Raw genomic sequence first — 19,072 nt, forward strand, 5'->3', positions numbered from 1 at the left:
GGCTGATTGAGGCAACGCCAGGTGCTGTTCCTGCCCTGCCAGGTCCCAGCTGTGATCCTCCAGTCCCAGAGGAGGAGGTTCAACCAGGTCCTAGTGCCACAGAGAGGCTTCCTTCGGTACCACAGCCTAGTGGTGAGTCTGGAGACGAAGCTTGCCTGCAGGTGCCTTCTTACAAAGAGAGAAGAGCCGAGAGTTCTTGCAGACGCAGATCACAGAGGATTGCCGAGAGGCAATTAGCCAACCAGCCTCAGGTGGCATGAGGGAGAGTTTCCCTTACTTAAGTGGGAGAGAGACTAATGCTGGTTGCTAGAGTTTGTTGCATGATCCCTCGGCGTGATTGCTGCTAGCTCCTAGTATCTAGATTCTCTGTTACCTTGACCTCGGACCGGACTTCGTTATCTCTTGGCTGTTTTGACCCTGGACTGTTTGACTACGCTGTTTCCCGGTATCCTGACTTCGGCTTGACTTTCGGAACGTTGAAATCTCTGGAATCCTGACTTCGGCTCGTATTCTTGACCTGCCCTCGGACTGCTTCTTTGCTGGGTCTGCTTTACTTCCACTGAACTAAAGGCTCTGTTATCAGCTACGGTCAGTGTTGCTGGCAGCTTTCCCGGACATCTCATTCTTTGGAGGTCTTTAAGCAGAGGCTGAATAGCCATCTGTCGGGGATGCTTTGATTGAGAATTCCTGCATGGCAGGGGGTTGGACTGGATGGCCCTTGTGGTCTCTTCCAACTCTATGATTCTTTACATGGAGATGCTAGAGAAAAGCAGCACCCACAATGCTGGCACCTTTCAACTACCCAAGGACAATCTATTGACATATAAAGATAAATTATACACAGTCACAGTGGATAGAATTTTGACTAATGCTATCAAGCAGTAAAAAGGAGGGGCCTTCTCCCTGTATTTTCCCTCTTCCTCTCACTCAATAACTCTTTAACTTGGTTCAAACACAGGTATTAATGGAGGAAAAGGTTATTCAGGCCCCAAACAGATGGACAAGATAGAGTGGCTTCTGGGAATGCACATGATGCATGCCCCCAGAGCGGCCGGAAGCTGGCCTGAGTCCACTGGAAAAAAGGGCACTAAAAGAGCACTTTTTGAGTATCCAATCTCTGCAGTTCTGCACCAAGGTCGCTCCAACCTGCCTGTCTGCTTTGCCTCTTAGACAAATGAAAAGCGCCCCCAACACACTCCCTTCCTCCCCTAAACTGCAGGGAAATTATTTGCATTGGTTTATCAGTCTTTCTTCATTGGTTTGATACATGTTAAGAATGAGTAGTTGTAGCGCTCCAGGCATCTAGAGAAGCAAAATTAAACTAGTTTTAATCTCCAGGTTTTAGCAATTTACAGAGGATAATTTAAACAAACTGATTACAGGTCTTTAAACATCAGTGAAAGGGATCAATCTGCCAATTTGTACAGAATCTAATGACCAGACTTGATACTGAAGCAGTTGTGATTATTGTCTATTTGAAGCTCAGCATTATGGGATAAATTAGCAAACACATTTACTTAGTAGGTTTATCGGTTTAAATTAATCCCATGGATCTAAATGTACACAAACACTGAGGCAGGCGTGTGTAGTGCTCACAACAGCACTTGGGTATGTTGTGTTTAGATTTTTAACTTAATTTAAATGAAAAAAATTAGCAAGTTTACACCAAAATGGTGAGCTTATAATTACTATAAATGAGATCATGGCATTCCCTAAAGAAAGATATCTGTGTTCTCCTTGATTCAGAAGTTAGGGATGAGAGCTGGGAAGCCTCTTGTTTCCATAGCTTACAAATATTTATAATTTTGCTGGTATTCCTTATCATGTGATGACTACACTAATCTTGGCTGAAAAACTAAACAGTAATTAGAGAACCCATTAACAAGATTTATTATTTTTTAAAGATAAAATGGGTACACAAGGAGAGAGTCTGTCTAAAGCATCCATCTGCTTTGAAAGAAGAAGACATCTTTTCACACATGGGAAAATGAGAATTTTAAAAAATATATATATAGTTGAATGGTGCTGCCAGAAAAGGGAAGAAAATGACACATAATGTAGGGGCAAGAGGGAGCAGAATTATTTCACTTTAGTAACATAGGATGGTGGAACATAGCTTAAATAAGTCACTTTAAAATTCAAGTCACAGAAAGAAACCAAAGAAAACATCTTCTACGAATATTATCAGGAAACTGATCATGAATATGGCACAAACTATCCATTAAAAATAATATGGAAACAGTCATAAAATTCGAGTGCTCTTTCTCCCCCAAAAGAAACTGCTGAACGTTTTGACTGAAGTAATGGAATATTGCTGTTATTAATGTTTTATTTCTTTTATCAGTGTACAAGAACTTACTTATTGGCAGTTTGACCTGGCTCAAAACAATTTGTTTGAAGGTTATTGAAGAGCTTCATATAATTTGATTTGCCAGCACATGCGTCAAAATTCATCAGGATCAGAGGCAAGTGTCTTGGTTTAAGCATCACAGTGTGGTTGTGTTCCTTACCAAATGGGAAAGAAACTCTACAGCAGATAAGTTGCTTTAGTTGTAGTGATGCTGGCTAGGTGAATCTGGGAGTTGTACTCCAAAAAAGGAATGTTTCTAAACTCTGGATTTTAGAGCAAGCCAACAAAGGCCCAGGAGCCAGAGGAGGATGACATGATCTAAAATGAGTTTTCTGTGTTCACCATCCTGGCTTCTCAGGTGGTGGGACACACAACAGCTGGAGGATCCCAGATTCTTGGGAAGCTCGTTTGTTGTTAACTTCCCTTGAGCCAGTTTCAATCCATGACAACCGCAGAGTAGATGTTCTTTCAAATATCCTGGCCGCAAGTCCCTTTAGGGGCTTGTAGGCCAATGCCAGCCTCTCGAGTTCAACTTAGAAAAAATGGAAACCAGTGCAGTTGTGTCAAGACTGGTGACATAAAGTCTCTGAGATATAAGGTAGGCAACTCTTTGGCTACTGCATTTTGTGCTGACATTTAAGTATCCCTTGTAGTCCCATTGAGTTCAAAATAATTTACTTCCAAGTAAGTTTGTAGGCAATTTCTCTTTTTCTTTAGTGTGGCTGCGGGAATCTTGTGGGTCTCCAGAAGTTGTTGGAACAGCAGCTTCCAACAATCCTTCCCACTGTGTATTCTGGTTAGGGCTACTGGGAGATGCAGTAAGATCTGGAATAAGATATGCAATAAGATATGGAAGGCTGCATGATTCCCACCCCTGCTTTTGAGCTTTGACATGACTGAGACTGATCACAATGTTGGAAGGGGAGGTATTGGACAGTGTTAGTACATATACTTTTATTAAAGGACTATGGCTTCCAGAATGTTTAGATGCAGGGCAACATGTGGGTGCTTGTGTTGATGAGAGGAAGCAGTGTGATTTCTGTGATCTTGGGAACAAAGCAAAACATAGTTGTAGTGGAGAGAAGTTAGAACCCACCAGCTGATACTGAGATCCCTGTAGCTTGCCATCACAGTGTTATAGCTGCTGCTTGTAAGTATGGTTTTTGAATACCCTATTGTTATTTATATTGCTGTCATTTCCGAAGGACACTGGAGACCATATTAATTGCAGATTATTTAAAAGACACATATACTGAAAGACAAAATGGTCTTCAGGGGAACATCAGTACAGATTACTGTCTAATTAGTCCAAAGAAAACACAGTTCTAATAAAATCTGATCTTCATATGATTCTTGCTATTAAACAGATTCTCAGACCCCATACAAATGTCTATTGGAAGAGAATGTCTTTTGAGAAGAAGAATTTGTATTATGGATAATCTTTTTTTAAAAAAATCCAGAGGTCATTAAAGTGCTGCTGGAACACAGCTGGAAATAGTTAAGAAGGATGTGTGAGAGCCCAGAATGCCTTGAAGGGTAAAGCCCAAAAAATATGTGTACTTCAAGTTCTTTTTTTTCTGGAGTGCTGAAAGGCATCTTCCATTTTGGGGTGACTTTTTGCTCCGGTACACCTGTGAGTATTATTATTTCAGTGCTGTTCCACTTGCTTCTTTTATAATCTTTTATAATCCCCCCTGGTTTTGTCCTTGTTGGCACAAAGCTGTGTCTCCTTTTCATGTCACAGATGCTTGCAAAACAAGATCACATGGGTTTCCAGAGTCGGTTGGAGTCAACTGAAATGTGGACAAGCAAATAAGAAGAATTGAGGCATGCCAAAAAAGAAGGGACACAAAGCCAAGCATCCGCAGCAACAACAACGAATGAAACAAAGCAGTGCTGAAGTAATGCAAATATTCATTAAGAGTTGCAATTTTTGGCAGTGTGTTAGAGGAGAAATCATAGCTCAACAGTAGGGCATACAGTGCACCCTTCCCCGCATGAGGGAAAAATGTGTATGCTCAAGCCCCTAATATTAAAGCCATCAACCAGTGTGGGATCCCATTGTTGATTCCTGGGAAAGAACTGTCAGGAAAAAGCCACATGGGATATATAGTCACAAGAAATATAATATGTATATGAATGTATTTGAAAGTAACATGACACAGCAAAAGTTATTGAATTGTCACACAGGTGTTGTAAGTAATGTAATTAGAGAGTCCTGAAAGCCAAGGACATATGAGGCAATGACAAAGTGAAAAGATGCAAATTGATATCACCTGAGAGTCATTGAGTGGACAGTAATGTATGATGCAATGTGAGGCCTAGATTGAGCCAAGTATGGTATGTCAATCATAATGTATGTACACGCCCAGGAGGTGGCAACTGTATAATGAATAGAGAGACAAATGTCTATATAAGCAATAATGTATGGCAATACTTTTTGTGGGTATAGAGGAGTATAGTAGTGTGGGTATTGAGGAGTATAGTAGTGTGGATTTTGTGAGTAGTGAATTGTTTTGTGCATAGTGTATATAGTAGAATAAAAGTAGATCTTTTATATAAGAAGACTACTGTGTTGACTGGTGTCTTGAGAGCTGAACAAGAACCAGCAGACTCCAGAGAAGATTGGAAGACATCTTCAGCCAATACTCAGAGCTACTGGTCAAACTGGTTGTTCTTCCGCTGACCAGGGTGGTGAGAGTGAAAGCCAGGAGAAGAGCTGCAACTCCCATCATCCCTAACAAGAACATCCAGCCTTTGCCATCTTACAAGATAGCCCACTGGTTGCGGCTAGATTTCAGGTATAAATATTGGTCCCAAGAACCTAGTCTCTGTGTGCTCACAGTATGCATAGAGTTGTCTCAGGCTGCATTCTGTGTATGAAATTATGGCATGGTACATACCGCCGACAAGCAGCATACCGGCACTGATTCTAGTGTTAGGGACCACGCGGAAACTGCACAGTGGTTAGTATGTGCGGGAGTAACAATGTACACAGGTGCCGCCATTGTTATATAAGCACTGCGTGGCATCCGCATGTTGCCGTGTAGCACTTACGTAATGAGTGTGCCAGTGGCGCACTTGTTACGCCGCCCCTGTGGCTCAAAAAGAACCTGTTTTTTTCCAGGTTCTTTTTCCTCCGTAGGGAAGCCGCATGGTTTGGTGGCTGTGGCTCCCCCCCCCCCCGGAGGAAATTAGGCTGCTAGCAGGCTGCCCTTTTCGGGAGGTCTGTCCCTCACCAGTGTTACCCTCAGACTCTATAGTCTGAGCCATTCCAGCTTTCTTTGTTCTACTTATTAGAAAAGTAATGTATCACCTCCCTGCAAACCCCCCAGACTCCATTATCCTGGTTCCATATTTCCATTTTAGTTAGCTTCTTAATTCTGTGTGAATTGCTATCGTGTGTGTGATTTCATTCTGCCTTTTTCAAAATAAAACTCTCTTCATTCACCCCAAACCTGTTCTCCTCAGTTACTACTGCTATATACAGATGCAAATAGTCCCTAAAGGTTACTCAGCCACTTGCAAAAGCTAATATCCCCAACAATTAAAGTAACACTGTAATGTTTGGTAGAGACCCTCTAGTCTCCCACCTTTTTTTTTTTAGTAAAAATATATATAGCTTGAAAGTAATTTTCATAAAAAAATATTTTTAATAATTTTGTGCCTGCAACATTTGTGTACACTGAACCATCCGAAAATAAAAGTGCCATTAATTCACCCACTCATGTGGGAAATTTTGGATTTTTGAGTATTTTGGATTTTACAATTTTGGATAAGGAAGACTCAGCCTGTACTCTAGATTAACTAAAACAGTTTTACTACAATACATTGAATACTAAAATGAAATTTTGCAGCAATTTTTCCCTCAGCAGGGATGCACATTTAAAAATTATAAATTAGAGGCTACTAATAAAATAAGTTTTTAAAAATGGAGGGAACACTAGTAAGTCCATAAGAGAAATATACAGCAATTGCCAAATTAGCATAATCCAGAATGTCTACAAATCATGAGCAATATTTCAGATTTTATAGAACACTTAATCTAGTTGGATGTTGAAGAAAACAGAGACGAAGAAAGAAATTGGGTGTGATTATGTTGCCCTGAAGACTGTAGTTTAAACGAGTTAATGTGGTATACAAGAGAAGATATGCAGACATAATTCAGCTAGTCTCACTATGTCCCTGGCAGATCTGAGAATGTGCCAGGTCTGTAGGGACAAAAAGCAGCCAAAATGTGTGTTTTTTTACAGCTTAGATAAATGGGGGAGCTGGTTGTAACTCAGTTTTGGCTCCAGCACTAATCGACCTTCTTGGAGAGGAATAGTAGAAATAAAGAGTAAGAACCAACCAAGGTAGAACCAATTCCACAAATTGTTGAAACACCTGCTGCAGTCTTCTGAAAGTCTGTTCCCTGCTAAGTGCCATATAGGGTGGGACTGAAGATATAACATCCAGATTGGGGTTTTGCAAAGTGTCAAGCTCTCGGATGGAGACAACTGCAACATTTTTTTTAATAAACATAATCTGTTTTTGCATACACTTTTGCTATTTCACTTGGGAGAAATCCAGAAAAAATAAAACAGTCCCAGAAAACAAGTATAACGTAAGTGCTACGCAGTACAGTAAACCATTGATTTCTTTGTGATACAAGTAGGTCTAGTGATCAAGGATATGTTCTTTTGAAATACATAGGGGGACCTCCATTGTAACAGACGAACATTAAGTTTTGAGCTTTTACATAAGGTTTTCAGACTGAAAACTGGACAGGGCTCATATACAAATAATGGTTATGTAGAAGAGAGCATTTCAGCAGGTGTTCCTTGTCACACAACCAGGGGTAACAAGCAAGACCTGCTGAAATCCCCTCCTCTATACAACAGTTATAGCTACCTTGGCAACCATTCTTTTACATATTTCATTTTAAGAAATTCCTCCTTCGAATTTAAATCACATTTAAAAAAAGACCATAATGGACTAACATTTTGGTGTGTAATCATTCATTTGTAAAAAAGCACCTGGATGTTAGATATCAACTGACACCTGCTATACCCTTTACAATATTAGTGGTTATCACAGTTGAGGCAATTACACTAATGCTGTATGGAAAGGGAAAATGTGAAATGTAGGCATTGCACGCTTTTATGATTTTTTTAAAAAAAGACAGTGATGCTTTGAAGATAATGTTTTGGATGTGCCTTAGTCTTTATTCAGCTGACTTGTTAGTGAGTAGTGGAATGAAGATTTTCTGCTTTAGAAACCTGTTTCTTAATTGGACTTGTTCTTTAAGATTGCTCTGCTGCAATCTTTCTGGTGTCAGGTGATGTTTTTTGCTTTTTGAGGGAACTGATTTGACTTCGACTTTGCTTGATCTGCTCGCACAACCTGAATATTTGCAAGTAAATAGATTAATTATGAAATACTATAAATCCTTTCCCTTAAAGTGTGTTGGATCTCTCATGAAACTAACATCTGCTCAGGAAGGTGGAGAATAAGAAGATCCCTATCCCTACCGCCATTGGAAGATTAAGCTCTTCCAGATTGGTCCAAAGAAGTGTGACTTCTCACAATATAGAGTACCTCCTTGGATTTTGCCAGGTTTTACCATGTCCACTCATTCCATTCTATGTGAGGGTTTTGTATTGGTTTCATTCATCTGTGCTAGAGCTCTTCCAAAGATGCTTTTTTAAAAAATAGGGTGTGGTTTGCTGAGGTGAGTCTATGGCTCGATGGGCTCTTCTTTTTTTTAATGTTTTCCCCGTTATAGATGTAGTGTTACAGTCCAAAAGCACCATTTCAGTAATGCTACAACTCTAACAATTTTTTTTTTAAAGAAAGAGAAGAAGGAAACTTTTTTGTTCCACTATGGTAAAAAGCACACAAATAATCTGGTTTGAGACCGCTTTAACTGCCCTGCCTCAATGCTAGGGAATTCTGGGAACAGTAGTTTTGTGAGACATTTAGTCTTCTCAGTCAGAGCTCTGGTACTACAATAAACTATAGTTCCCATGATTCCCTAGCACTACAAATTGAAGCCCTACAGCCTCTTCTAGACAGGGCACATGTTTCAAGAGGCTGCAATATTTGTATATATATAAAATAAGGCAACTGTGGGGATAGGTTGTAGTTTTTCTCCTTTTCTGTACTGTTTGTATTGCCACCAAGAAGTGCCACCAAGAAGTGCCTGAATTAATGTGGCACATCTACCTACATGTCCTTGTGTTTGCTTTTGGGTTTTTTGGTGGTTGTTGTTTTGCCTGGGATAGTGTTGTCAGTTTCCATTCTCATCTCATCTGATCTGTCAGATTTCCAGCCTTTGTGTCCTCTCAAATGCTGCATGACTGCAGAGGAGCTTTGCATGATTTTGTAGGCTTTGTGCTTCTCCCTCCCAATTGGTCCACACAGTTCAGCACTGTGGCTCAGAAAACACTTGGCCCTGATGGAGGTTGCAAGCTGGTGCTTTAGCTTCTGTCCTGAAGGGCGTACGAGTTCATTCATTGACCAGCGATGGAAAAATGAACTGGGTCCAAAAGAACAATTTAAGTGATGGAAAAATCTAAGTCTGATTTCTGGCTATGAATGAGAAACTGTTATGAAGTGTTCGTTTTATCCTCTCTTGAATGGGAGCAAGGGAATGACTCTCAATTAACAAAAAGCTTCACACAGAGTTTTTCTTTTCTGGCTTCCAGCAAGACTGTGTTTACTTAAGCTGCAAAAATATGACTCACACTGTCCATTAGTGGCAGTGGACCTCATCTGATTCTCACCCCGCTTTTGTCTCTGAACTTTCCCCTTTCTCCCTTCATTACATCACTTCTTTGCCATTGTGACCCTCTTCTAGCTTTGTAAGGGTTCCTCTTCTGGAGAAAGTTTTACCATGGTGTTTAGTGATACTTTTTCATGTAGATGCATCCCTGCTATATTTCACATTAGCAGCTACAACCATCTTATATATGCATTTACTGCCTGGTGCTCATTCTAGTGCTGAAAAAGGGCCAGTCTGTCACAGGTTCTGATGTTTTTAAGAAAGAAAAAAGTAGCTTTCTTTATTCTCAAAATGGAATCAATGTGTTTGAGTTATGTTCTTGCTCCCAATTTCAGGATAAATTGAAACCGTGTCTCCTTTTCTTTTCTTCAGTTTCTGATTAGTCTCTCATGTCTCATTTTCCTTAACATACACTGCCCTTAGCAGAAATGTGTTTCTCTCCTTCCAAAAGCAAAGGGATAGAAACACAGGCTGTCATCTGCTGCTTTTTCCATGCTCTGTGAACTTAAAGCTCTGGTCGTCTTGCTTTAGTTTTTATATCTCTTCAGATTTAGCTGTGTGAAGCAACACCCTGTCTTTGGTTGAAGACCTCTTGCCTTTTACAACATACAGTATGTATAGATGGACTTCGGCCTCATTCCCACTACCTTTTAAACTGGATTGTAATTCGGTCTGAACTGGTTCAAATGGCTCTGTTTCCCACTTAAATCTATTCCCTGAAGCGATTTGGTGAGGGGGGCCATGCACCACACCCTTTTAAGCCGCGTCTTTTTGACACTGATTTTTTTCTGCATCTTTTTCACCAAATCGATTCAATGCAAATGTAGTGTAAACACGCTCTGATGTCAAATCGATCCATCAATTTGGATCGCACACTGATTTATCTGTAAGTAGGAATGAGGCCTAAACTTAGAATCCAGACCTAAAACTGATAGACTGAATGCAATAAAAATAAAGGCCAAGTAGACAACATATTTATCATGTTTTTAAGGAGAATTGCTCCCTCAGCAATGAAAAACATCTGTTTGTCATAATATGTGATTTCTCACTTCTGTGTGTCTTGCATTTAGCATGCTTTGTTTTGCACATGGTCATTGGAAAGTAAACTTGGGCTGAGTTTGCATATGTGATTGGTGGGGCTGGTTTCTCTTTGAGGAAACCCTCTTGTCAGAGGGAAAAGGGGAATAATCACAGGGAATATGCATTCTTCTAAACATCTGACTTGTCCAATATGGTGTAGTAGTTTACGTGTTGGGCAAGGACTCTAGGAGAGTCATGGAAACTGACTTGGTAATCTTGGACCAGTCACACTCTCTTAGCCTAAGAGGAAGCAAGCTTGCTGAGAAAACCCAGTGATAGGTTGAATTTAGAGTCACCATAAGTCAGAAACAACTTGAAGACACACAACAAGCAGTATCTTAAGTGATTAAAATCTTTGTGGAATTCAAAAGTGATTAAAAAAGCCAACCATCACTTTATTTTCTGTGGGTTGATGTAAATGCCAGACGGAACAGGGATTCAGGAAGAAAAGAAGTGTGACTTCAGATGCACACACACACACACACATTACACACCATCACCTGCTTCAATAGATAAACCCATCCTCATTTTCTGGGACTATCACACTAGGAGCATTTCCATAACCTGAAGGGGTCACGGGAACTTGGTGAGATGTGACAAGTGGAAAGCATTGGATGAATGCACATGAAAATCCCAGTTTGATCTTCTTGTTTGACACAAGAAAATTGGGCTTGGACAGTGTTGGATTTACATGGATGCTAAGTAAACTATAGTTTAGGACCTCAGTGTCCTCTAAATGAAAACAAATGTTAAGGATTTATGTATTATTAGAATTGCACCCATTTTCTTGCTAATACTATGGAGCTTCTTAAACATAACACAGCTTAGGTCTGAGTAGGGTGGATTTTGTCATTCTTATGGCCAACTTGAAAGGAAACCATTATGAGAGGAGAGGAGCCAAATGGCAGTTGGTCTCATTTCTCACTCTTTTGCAGTCAGGTGGCAGGTACTTAAGTCATAAGGGATTCGTCTGGCTTTAAAACTCTATGTTTTATGTATTTTTGAGGCAGAAGACTAGTGATTTATGCCTCTTCTGACATGATAACAAAGGTTACACCAACGAAAAAAAGATTTGTGGGTTGGGTTGCATTGTGTGGGTATGTATACAATAATACCCTTTGTTAACGCAAGCACTTTTTCTCAAATTCTTTCCTCTCCTGCTTTATGTGTGAAATGTTATTTGCTAAGCTGACAGGATCTCCAGGGTTTGAGATGACAAGCTTCAGACAGATTACAAAAGGCATGAACTGTAACTAGCTTTCCTTAGAGATAAAAATGAGAGCCAAAGATGCTGTGGATGACAACGCTGGCTGTTTCAGCACACAGCATCATGGTTTTAAGGGGTGGGGTGGGAGAGCTTTCTGTCCACCTTACTGCACTATAAGGATAGATATGTAAAAGCAAAGTCTGGTTCAAGGATTTCTTTGTAATTGTAGGTGCTTTCTATCCTCAGCATGCCCACAGTTACTGACTTCACATTTTCACCAGATGTTTGCTTCAGATAGTACATCAAGGTACATCCAGGCAATTTAAAATGTGTAGATCACATTTCAGTGGTTAAGCACTGCAGCAGGTTCCATGTTCCATCCCTGGAGATCCGTAAGGAGGGCTTTAAAAGGAATCCTGCCTGAAATCCTGGAGAACTGCTACCAGTCAGTGAAACAATACTAGGCTGGTTGTTTTGTGTGGTTTCTATCCTAAGGCACACCTATCATGGGGTTTTCTTGGCAAGATTTGTTCACAGGGAGTTTGCCTTTGCTTTCCTTTGAGGCTGAGAGTGTGACTCGCCCAAGGTCACCCATGGCTGAGCAGGAATTTGAATCCAGGTTTCCAAAGTCATAGTCCACCCTCAAACCACTGCCCTACACTGGCTTACTTTTGCTGGATGAAAGGCTTGGTATAAATCGTCATGCTATATTCCTAATTTCTGAGCAAATATGTCTCTCCCCCGCTGAAGGTTTATGGCTATATTTGCATTGCAGAAGTAATCTGATTTGACACCACTTTAACTGTCATGGCTCAATGCTATGGAATTCTGGGAACTGTAGCTTATTGTGGCATCAGAGCTCTGGCACCACTGCAAACCAGAATTCCATAGCATTGTGCCATGGCAGCTAAAGTGGTGTCAAATCGGATTATTTTTGCAGTGCAGATGCAGCCTCCATTCTTGATTAGTCTCCACTCTTCCACACAATTGGCATGAACAGACATGAATAGAGTTTTGCTATTTTAATTATTATCGCAAACAACTAACCAAGGTTTCTCTGGTATGAGAAGCTATGTTTCCCAAAATCTACAGCTGGTCCTTTATTATGACCAACCAGAATGCTATGAAATTTTATAAGTTTTTGAGTAATCCCAAACTTCAGTCAAGCTGTGCTATAAAAATGGAATATGGTGAGGGAGGAAACAGGAGAATCCCCCAGATCTCTCCAGATGTAGGGATGAAGTCTGCAGTTATACTGATACTCACTATGGAGAATGAAGACTGTACTGATGGGTATGAGGATACTAGGTTTCCTCTCACAATGCACATTGGCAGGGGTGTCTCTAGGGGGTTGTGGGAAGTGCAGACTGCACCAAATGACACTCTAAGCGGGGTGTGTGTGTGTGTGTGTGTGTGACACCAGTGCTCTCCAAACATCTGCTTTTTGGCAGAAAAGGGCTGGGGCATTGGCCTACATCTCTTTAAAATGCTGGAGCTCAGCAGAAGAAAAATGGTGTGAGTACGGCAGGGCTCAGTAGGAGAAGAAAGGAGAAGGATCAGGTTTTGTTTTTAAATTTTTAATTTAAAAATTAATTTTTAAAATTCTTTTTACATTTTCATAAAAACACCACATCTTATCAAATTTCACTTTATCCACAGGAAACATATGATCTGCATATGATAATTGCAATTTAAAAATATAATTTTAATTTTGCTAGTTGTTTATGTCACAACTATTGCCATTAGTGATATAAGGAAATTACGATTTTATGAATAATGTTATTACAAAAAAACCCCACAAAAAACACACAACCCATTACTAAGGACTCTGTATGGTGTGGTATGGGAGGAGGTCAATGAGATGTGTGTGAGACACCATAAGTTATTGTTCTGGGTGATGCCAACCCTAGTGATGCCACTGTAAATTGGGACCAAAAGGGAATAATGAATTTCCATTTTCAAAAATGCATAAGCCAGCTGCAGCTTAGAGATCTGTCACTTGCCTTGAGCAAAACAGCTTGAGTTGGCATAGTACAGGAGTATAGAGAAACATGACAGTCCTTATATAAGCAAGAATGGGAGAATAATTATTTTGGTGATGCAACAGATAAGAAAGTCAATTGAAGTCAAACTGTATTACCTCATAGTTGGAAGGTATGTTGCCTTCAGTGCAAAGCCATCTTCAGATGGTTAAAAGAAGTCTTCTTCCTTTCTGTTTGGTTCTTAACTTCTTTTACCCTTTTTAAAAAATACAACATTAAAAATGAAGATACCTGTACTAGTCCTGGGGGTGGGGAGCAGGAGAGAGAGAGAGAGAGAGGCCAAATTCCACAATTGAAAAAAAAATCAGTTTCAATTTTAAAATGTTCTTAAACAAACCTTAGTAATAATATTTGTCCCCCTCCCCCCTTTTATATAAATTTCAGTATAAAACTGGAGGTGAATAGATTAAAGAAATTATAAAAATGAGCTAATGTTATTTTTTTTAAAGATTTTTTAAAAAAGAAAAAGGTTTTATTTTTTTGTACAAACCAGTGCATCTATCTACACTGTTTGTATAATGTTACAATGTTTTTAGGAATGTCTTTATTGAAGATAGACTTATTCTTGGTTGTGCTGATTTCTTTCCTTTTCTTTTTTTTCTAGGCTGTACGCTGGCACATAGATTTGCAACCCTGGGCAAGCTCTACGCCATCGCTGAGTAATGAAGCCCTCAGGCTCTTAAAATATATCAGCACTGCCCAGGTTGGTTGCCATCTTGACATATGTTTAGGAAATCAGAGGCCAAGGTTTAGTTTTTAACAAAACCACCAGGAGCCCTGGTGGCACAGTGGTTAAATGCCTGTACTGCAGCCACTTACTCAAAACCATAAGGTTGCGAGTTCAAGACCAGCAAAAGGGCTCCAGCTCGACTCAGGCTTGCATCCTTCCGAGGTTGCTAAAATGAGTACCCAGATTCTTGGGGGCAAACTAGCTTACAGTTGTAAACTGCTTAGGTACTGCTTAGTTGGTATGAAGCGGTATATAAATGAAGCTTGGGGTTTTTTTTTATCATACCACAAATGACATAATAGATAAAGGATGCCATTAATTTTTTGTTTATACAGTTTGGAAGATACTACGTATTTCAGATTAAAGTAATACTGAAATCTAACCTCAAAATAGGTGCTCTTTCTTTGAGGATTTGATCACAAATTTTGTTATAACAAAAAAATAGGGGAGGGGGACTTGGTGGGGGACTGGATTATCAATACCTAATGCATAGAATCCCTAAAATAGTGTATGTTATACTGAACTACAGTGGGTCCTTAGCATCTGCTGGGGTTTGGTTCTAGGACCCCCTATAGATACCAAAATCCATGGATGCTCAAGTCCCATTAAATACAGTGGCATAGTAAAATTGTATCCCTTATATAAAATGGAAAATTAAGGTTTGTTTTTTGGAATTTGTACATTTTTCAATATTTTCAAACTGGATTCTTGAATCCGTGGATAAAAAAATCTGTGGATACAGAGGGCTGACAGTATTTGTGAATTTTTATTTGTTAATGACATTTACTTCCCACCAATTGGCTCTGGAGTTTCAGTTTATGTAAATTCACAACAGCCTTATTAGATGATTGGACTAAGACAATAGTGAGTGACCCAAGCTCACTTAGTGAGTTATGCCAGCATGCACCTGGGAGGAGGTCATCTCAAAACGTTAAGGAAAATAAGTGTATTTTCTTAGTGCTTTAAACGCTTGAGATCAAAATACGTTTGTCTGTCAAATATTGCAATAAAGATGGCTTTTGTGTCTAGCTAGAAAGATGTGGCCACTGCTCTATGGTATTTAAGTTTGGCCACAAGTTGTTAACCTTCATGTAGGTGGATTAAAAAAAAACAAACACTTGCATTTTATGTGACTCGTGGTGTTTGTTTGTTTTTTGAATCCTTGAGAATTGCAAATCTATTGTGGGGTAGAAAAATCCTGTATCTACAGGATAGAATAGGACAGAAAGAAATATATTTTACAGTACCCAGAGGCTTTTGGTGGAAAGGGGTTGAGTTATTAATTACCGTATATACTCAGCTATAAGTCAACCTCATGTATAAGTAGAGGGCAGGTTTGGAGGCCATAATTATAGATTCTGCCATGACCTGTGGATAGGTTGTGGGTAAAACTTGGAGGCTCCTTCATTGTGTGTATGCGTGCATGTGGCAAGACGGACTCTCATTGAGACTTTTTGCTTCAGCATTCAGCTTTTGTTTCAGTGAGGTGCATGGGCAGGAAAGGGATTCTTAAACAAGCAGCAATATCAATTATCCAGAACTCTTTCTGCTTGGCTCAAGAGAGAACAAAACTGTTTGGGGAAATCTAAAAGAGCTGCTATCACATTACCATGGTAACCCGTAAATAAATTGATCTGGGATTTTGGGGTCAATTTTTGGGCATAGATTTTTTGACTTATAGATGAATATATATGGTACCTTGTAAACCTTCTTATGTTTTCTGCTTCTTAAAGCTATGTAGAATAACCTATGTTGGGGGGAAATGTATACTTCATAAAAAAAATTATAGTGATGGTACAAGTGCCCTTTCCTAACCTTGGGAAGTGAGCACTAAAATATTGGCTTCTTGACATATATACCTGAATTGAAAAGGTTCATTTTGGCCTCCTTTTATAACTTGACAAATGCAGACTTCTTCCAACACGGGGTTATTTTCCACTTGATAGATAGAAAACACACATAGAAAAAGGCACTCAGTGAATGCAGAAACACCCACTGCATTTGGAAAGAGAGCAATGGAATTGCATCAGTGAGGTCTTTAAAGTTCAGCAAATGCTTCATAGCTTTCAGCTAGAGAGACTTGGAGTGCAGTAGCCTTGCTGTGCAGAAAACCGCCCCCATTTCAAGAATATAATAAACTGTGGCAGCTTTTGCCAGGCTTCGCTAGTTGGGTCAAAACCTACAAGGGCATCAATTTGTAGCGGGTTGATAGTTGCTGACATGACAATCAAGAGTTTAAGCTTTGGGAATGACTGCCCTCAGCCCCCAGGGCAAAATTAAATTGAGAAGTTAGAGGAGTCCTCATTTCCCTCCTGCCAGATGCTGCTGGATTCCAGGCCTAATGATAGCACAGAGTGAGTGTTCAAAGATGCATAATTTAATTTAGTGGTTTCGGCATTCATTCTTTTCTAACTAGCAGTTTAGAAGAAGCTGTTTCCTGGCTTGATTCCAAATAACCAGGCCGCTACTTTTATGAGCCCAAGGGAAATGTAAGAATGACATTTTCATGCAAACAACAGGGGTGGGGGGGTGATCTGAAGATACTCACATTCAGCATTTATTGCTTCTCATATTCATTCTGTTGTGGGATGTGGGTTGGTCATTCCCTAGAGTCTCTTGCAATTTCGGTTACACTTGACTCTTAAGATTCCTGCCAGTAGAGCTGTTAGTGTGGATTGCAATAAAGGATTACTTGTTGAGACCTGATCAAAAATACTACCCCAAGTACAACCAGTCTTGTTTGACTTTGAAAGCTAAATAGGATTGTGCCTGTTCACTAACTGGATGAGAGACCAGAAGGTATACCTGGTAGATGAAGGAGAGAATCCTTTCTAAGACCCTGGAGAATGGCTACCACTAAGTGTTCACAGTACTTAGTTAGACTGGAGTGAGCAACTGCATAACACCAGGGAACAATATCCCACCAGATTCCCACATAGTCTCCACATGCCTCAGCTTTCTTCTGCAGTCCCTCTTAAAATGGTGACAGGGTGTAAAAGATCATTACTTCCTCACGCCATTGTGATAGGGACTTCAGAGGAAAATTGAGGTAATGAAGGTCAGTACAAGGTTCTAGAGAAGACAAGTCTCCCTGGAAAAGACAATAATGCTAGGAAAGGTGGAGGACAGGATAGAGAAGAAGACAACATACCAGATGGACAGACTCAGTAAAGGAGGCCAGAGCCATGAGCCTGCAGGACCTGAGCAGGGCAGTTAAGGACAGGGTTGCCATGAGTCAAGGTTGATTCAAAGGCAGTTAACAACAAAAGAGTTCTGGGATGCTTTAGGGACTGTGGGTATTTTGTGTTTTTGTGCATTTGATTATAGGGCAAAACTTTTGGGCCCAGAATAGCCACTACATGGAACAATGGTATGAGTAAATATCAGCCAGGTTGCTATGTTCTTAAATAGATGAAGTATGCCTCTGGACTACATGGAACCCACCAGTCCCATTTTGTGCCCCCACAAACTCTGTCTCCAGATTGTAATTGGTTTGATAAAATAAAATGGGGGTAAAATTATCTGATGAACCACCCACCATATGATCCTCAACTCCTAACAGAAAAAAGTTAGTTCCTAATGAAGATGAATGAAATCTGGAAGTGATAAAAAAAAATAAAAATAAAGCCAGTGCAGCTGATAGTTGGTATAGGTCAGTGTTTCTCAAATAGTGGGGTGCACCCCCCAGGGGGGGCGCAAGGCTCGTAAAGGGGCGCGAAGGTTCTTGCTGTTCAGGCTGCCTGGCCAATGGCTGGACAGCATGCTCCTGCTGCGGAGCCTCCCCAGCTCCAGTCTTCCCCATTGGCCAGCCAGCCTGAAGGAGGAGCTTCCTCTCTTTCGAGCGCCTCGGGCCCAAGGCTGGAGCCTGGAGAGGGCTTTGCAAATTGCAGGCAAGCTGCTTCCTCTTTTCCCCCCCTGTTCTCTTCCTCTTTCCCTCCTCCTCCTCTTATTCTTTTTCCTCCCCTCTTTCTCTTCCCCCTCCTCTTCCTCCTATTTTTCTTCCCCTCTTTCTCTTTCTCTTCCTCTTTCCCCTCCTCCTCCTCCTCTTCCTTTTCTTCCCGTTCCTCCTCCTCTTCTTTTTATCTTTTTTCCTATTCTTCTTCTTTCTTCTCCTTTTCTTCTTTCTCCTTTCCCTTCTTTTTTCTCCCCCTCCTCCTCTGTTGTTGTTGTTGTTGTTGTTGTGTGCCCAACTCCCCCCTTGGCCAGTCCTGCATTTCCCAACAAGAGGGAAGGCAGGACTTGTGGGGGGCATGGGGGGGGCTGAGGGGGAGGCAAAAGGGAGCCCAGGAGGGAGCCCATCACACTGCATCCACACTGGAGAAGTAACCCAGTTTGGCTGGCAATGCTTTAAATCTTTTCTGACTCAAGGCTATGGAATTCTGGGAGCTGGAGTGTGTTGTGGGGACCAGAACTCAAAGCCCGACTCTTCTATGTCTCAAGGCTATGGAATTCTGGGAGCTGGAGTATGTCAGAATTTCTGGCTTATGGCAACCCTGTGGGAAACCCTCCAGGAGAATGCCTGTTCTGTTTCAAATGCTAAGCGTGCTTGTGAGTGGGACATGTAGTTTGCCGGCACAAGAGGCTGCCTGTTCTGTTTCAAATGCTAAGCGTGCTTGTGAGTGGGACATGTAGTTTGCCGGCACAAGAGGCTGCCTGTTCTGTTTCAAATGCTAAGCGTGCTTATGAGTGGGACATCTAGTTTGCCGGCACAAGAGGCTGCCTGTTCTGTTTCAAATGCTAAGCGTGCTTATGAGTGGGACATCTAGTTTGCCGGCACAAGAGGCTGCCTGTTCTGTTTCACATGCTAAGCGTGCTTGTGAGTGGGACATGTAGTTTGCCGGCACAAGAGGCTGCCTGTTCTGTTTCAAATGCTAAGCGTGCTTGTGAGTGGGACATG

At 40.8% G+C, this 19,072-nt stretch overlaps 1 protein-coding gene and 1 long non-coding RNA gene across 9 annotated transcripts in view; one reads left to right on the forward strand and one right to left on the reverse strand.

Annotated features, from left to right (window-relative positions):
- METTL24 (methyltransferase like 24) overlaps positions 1 to 19,072 on the forward strand; it is a 114,168-nt gene that overhangs the window by 25,809 nt on the left and 69,287 nt on the right. For 5 of the 7 annotated variants that reach the window (XM_042468623.1, XM_042468614.1, XM_042468649.1 and 2 more), the window contains one exon: positions 14,050 to 14,148. The exons of 1 other annotated variant lie outside the window; for it this stretch is intronic. In XM_042468623.1, the coding sequence (XP_042324557.1) occupies positions 14,050 to 14,148 (99 nt within the window). Of the gene's footprint in view, positions 1 to 3,868; positions 3,984 to 4,094; positions 4,252 to 14,049; positions 14,149 to 19,072 lie in introns of those variants that run through there. One more of the 7 variants, XM_042468667.1, reaches the window with a different exon arrangement.
- The window catches only part of LOC121931210, a 19,825-nt gene continuing 4,663 nt past the window's right edge, over positions 3,911 to 19,072 (reverse strand). For both annotated transcript variants that reach the window (XR_006104096.1, XR_006104097.1), the window contains exons 2-4: positions 16,724 to 16,837; positions 13,544 to 13,641; positions 3,911 to 4,143 (exon numbers count right to left, since the gene is read on the reverse strand). This is a non-coding gene — a long non-coding RNA (uncharacterized LOC121931210). The remainder of the gene's footprint in view (positions 4,144 to 13,543; positions 13,642 to 16,723; positions 16,838 to 19,072) is intronic.

Source organism: Sceloporus undulatus, chromosome 1 (assembly GCF_019175285.1).
Source record: "Sceloporus undulatus isolate JIND9_A2432 ecotype Alabama chromosome 1, SceUnd_v1.1, whole genome shotgun sequence".
NCBI classification, from domain to species: domain Eukaryota; kingdom Metazoa; phylum Chordata; class Lepidosauria; order Squamata; family Phrynosomatidae; genus Sceloporus; species Sceloporus undulatus.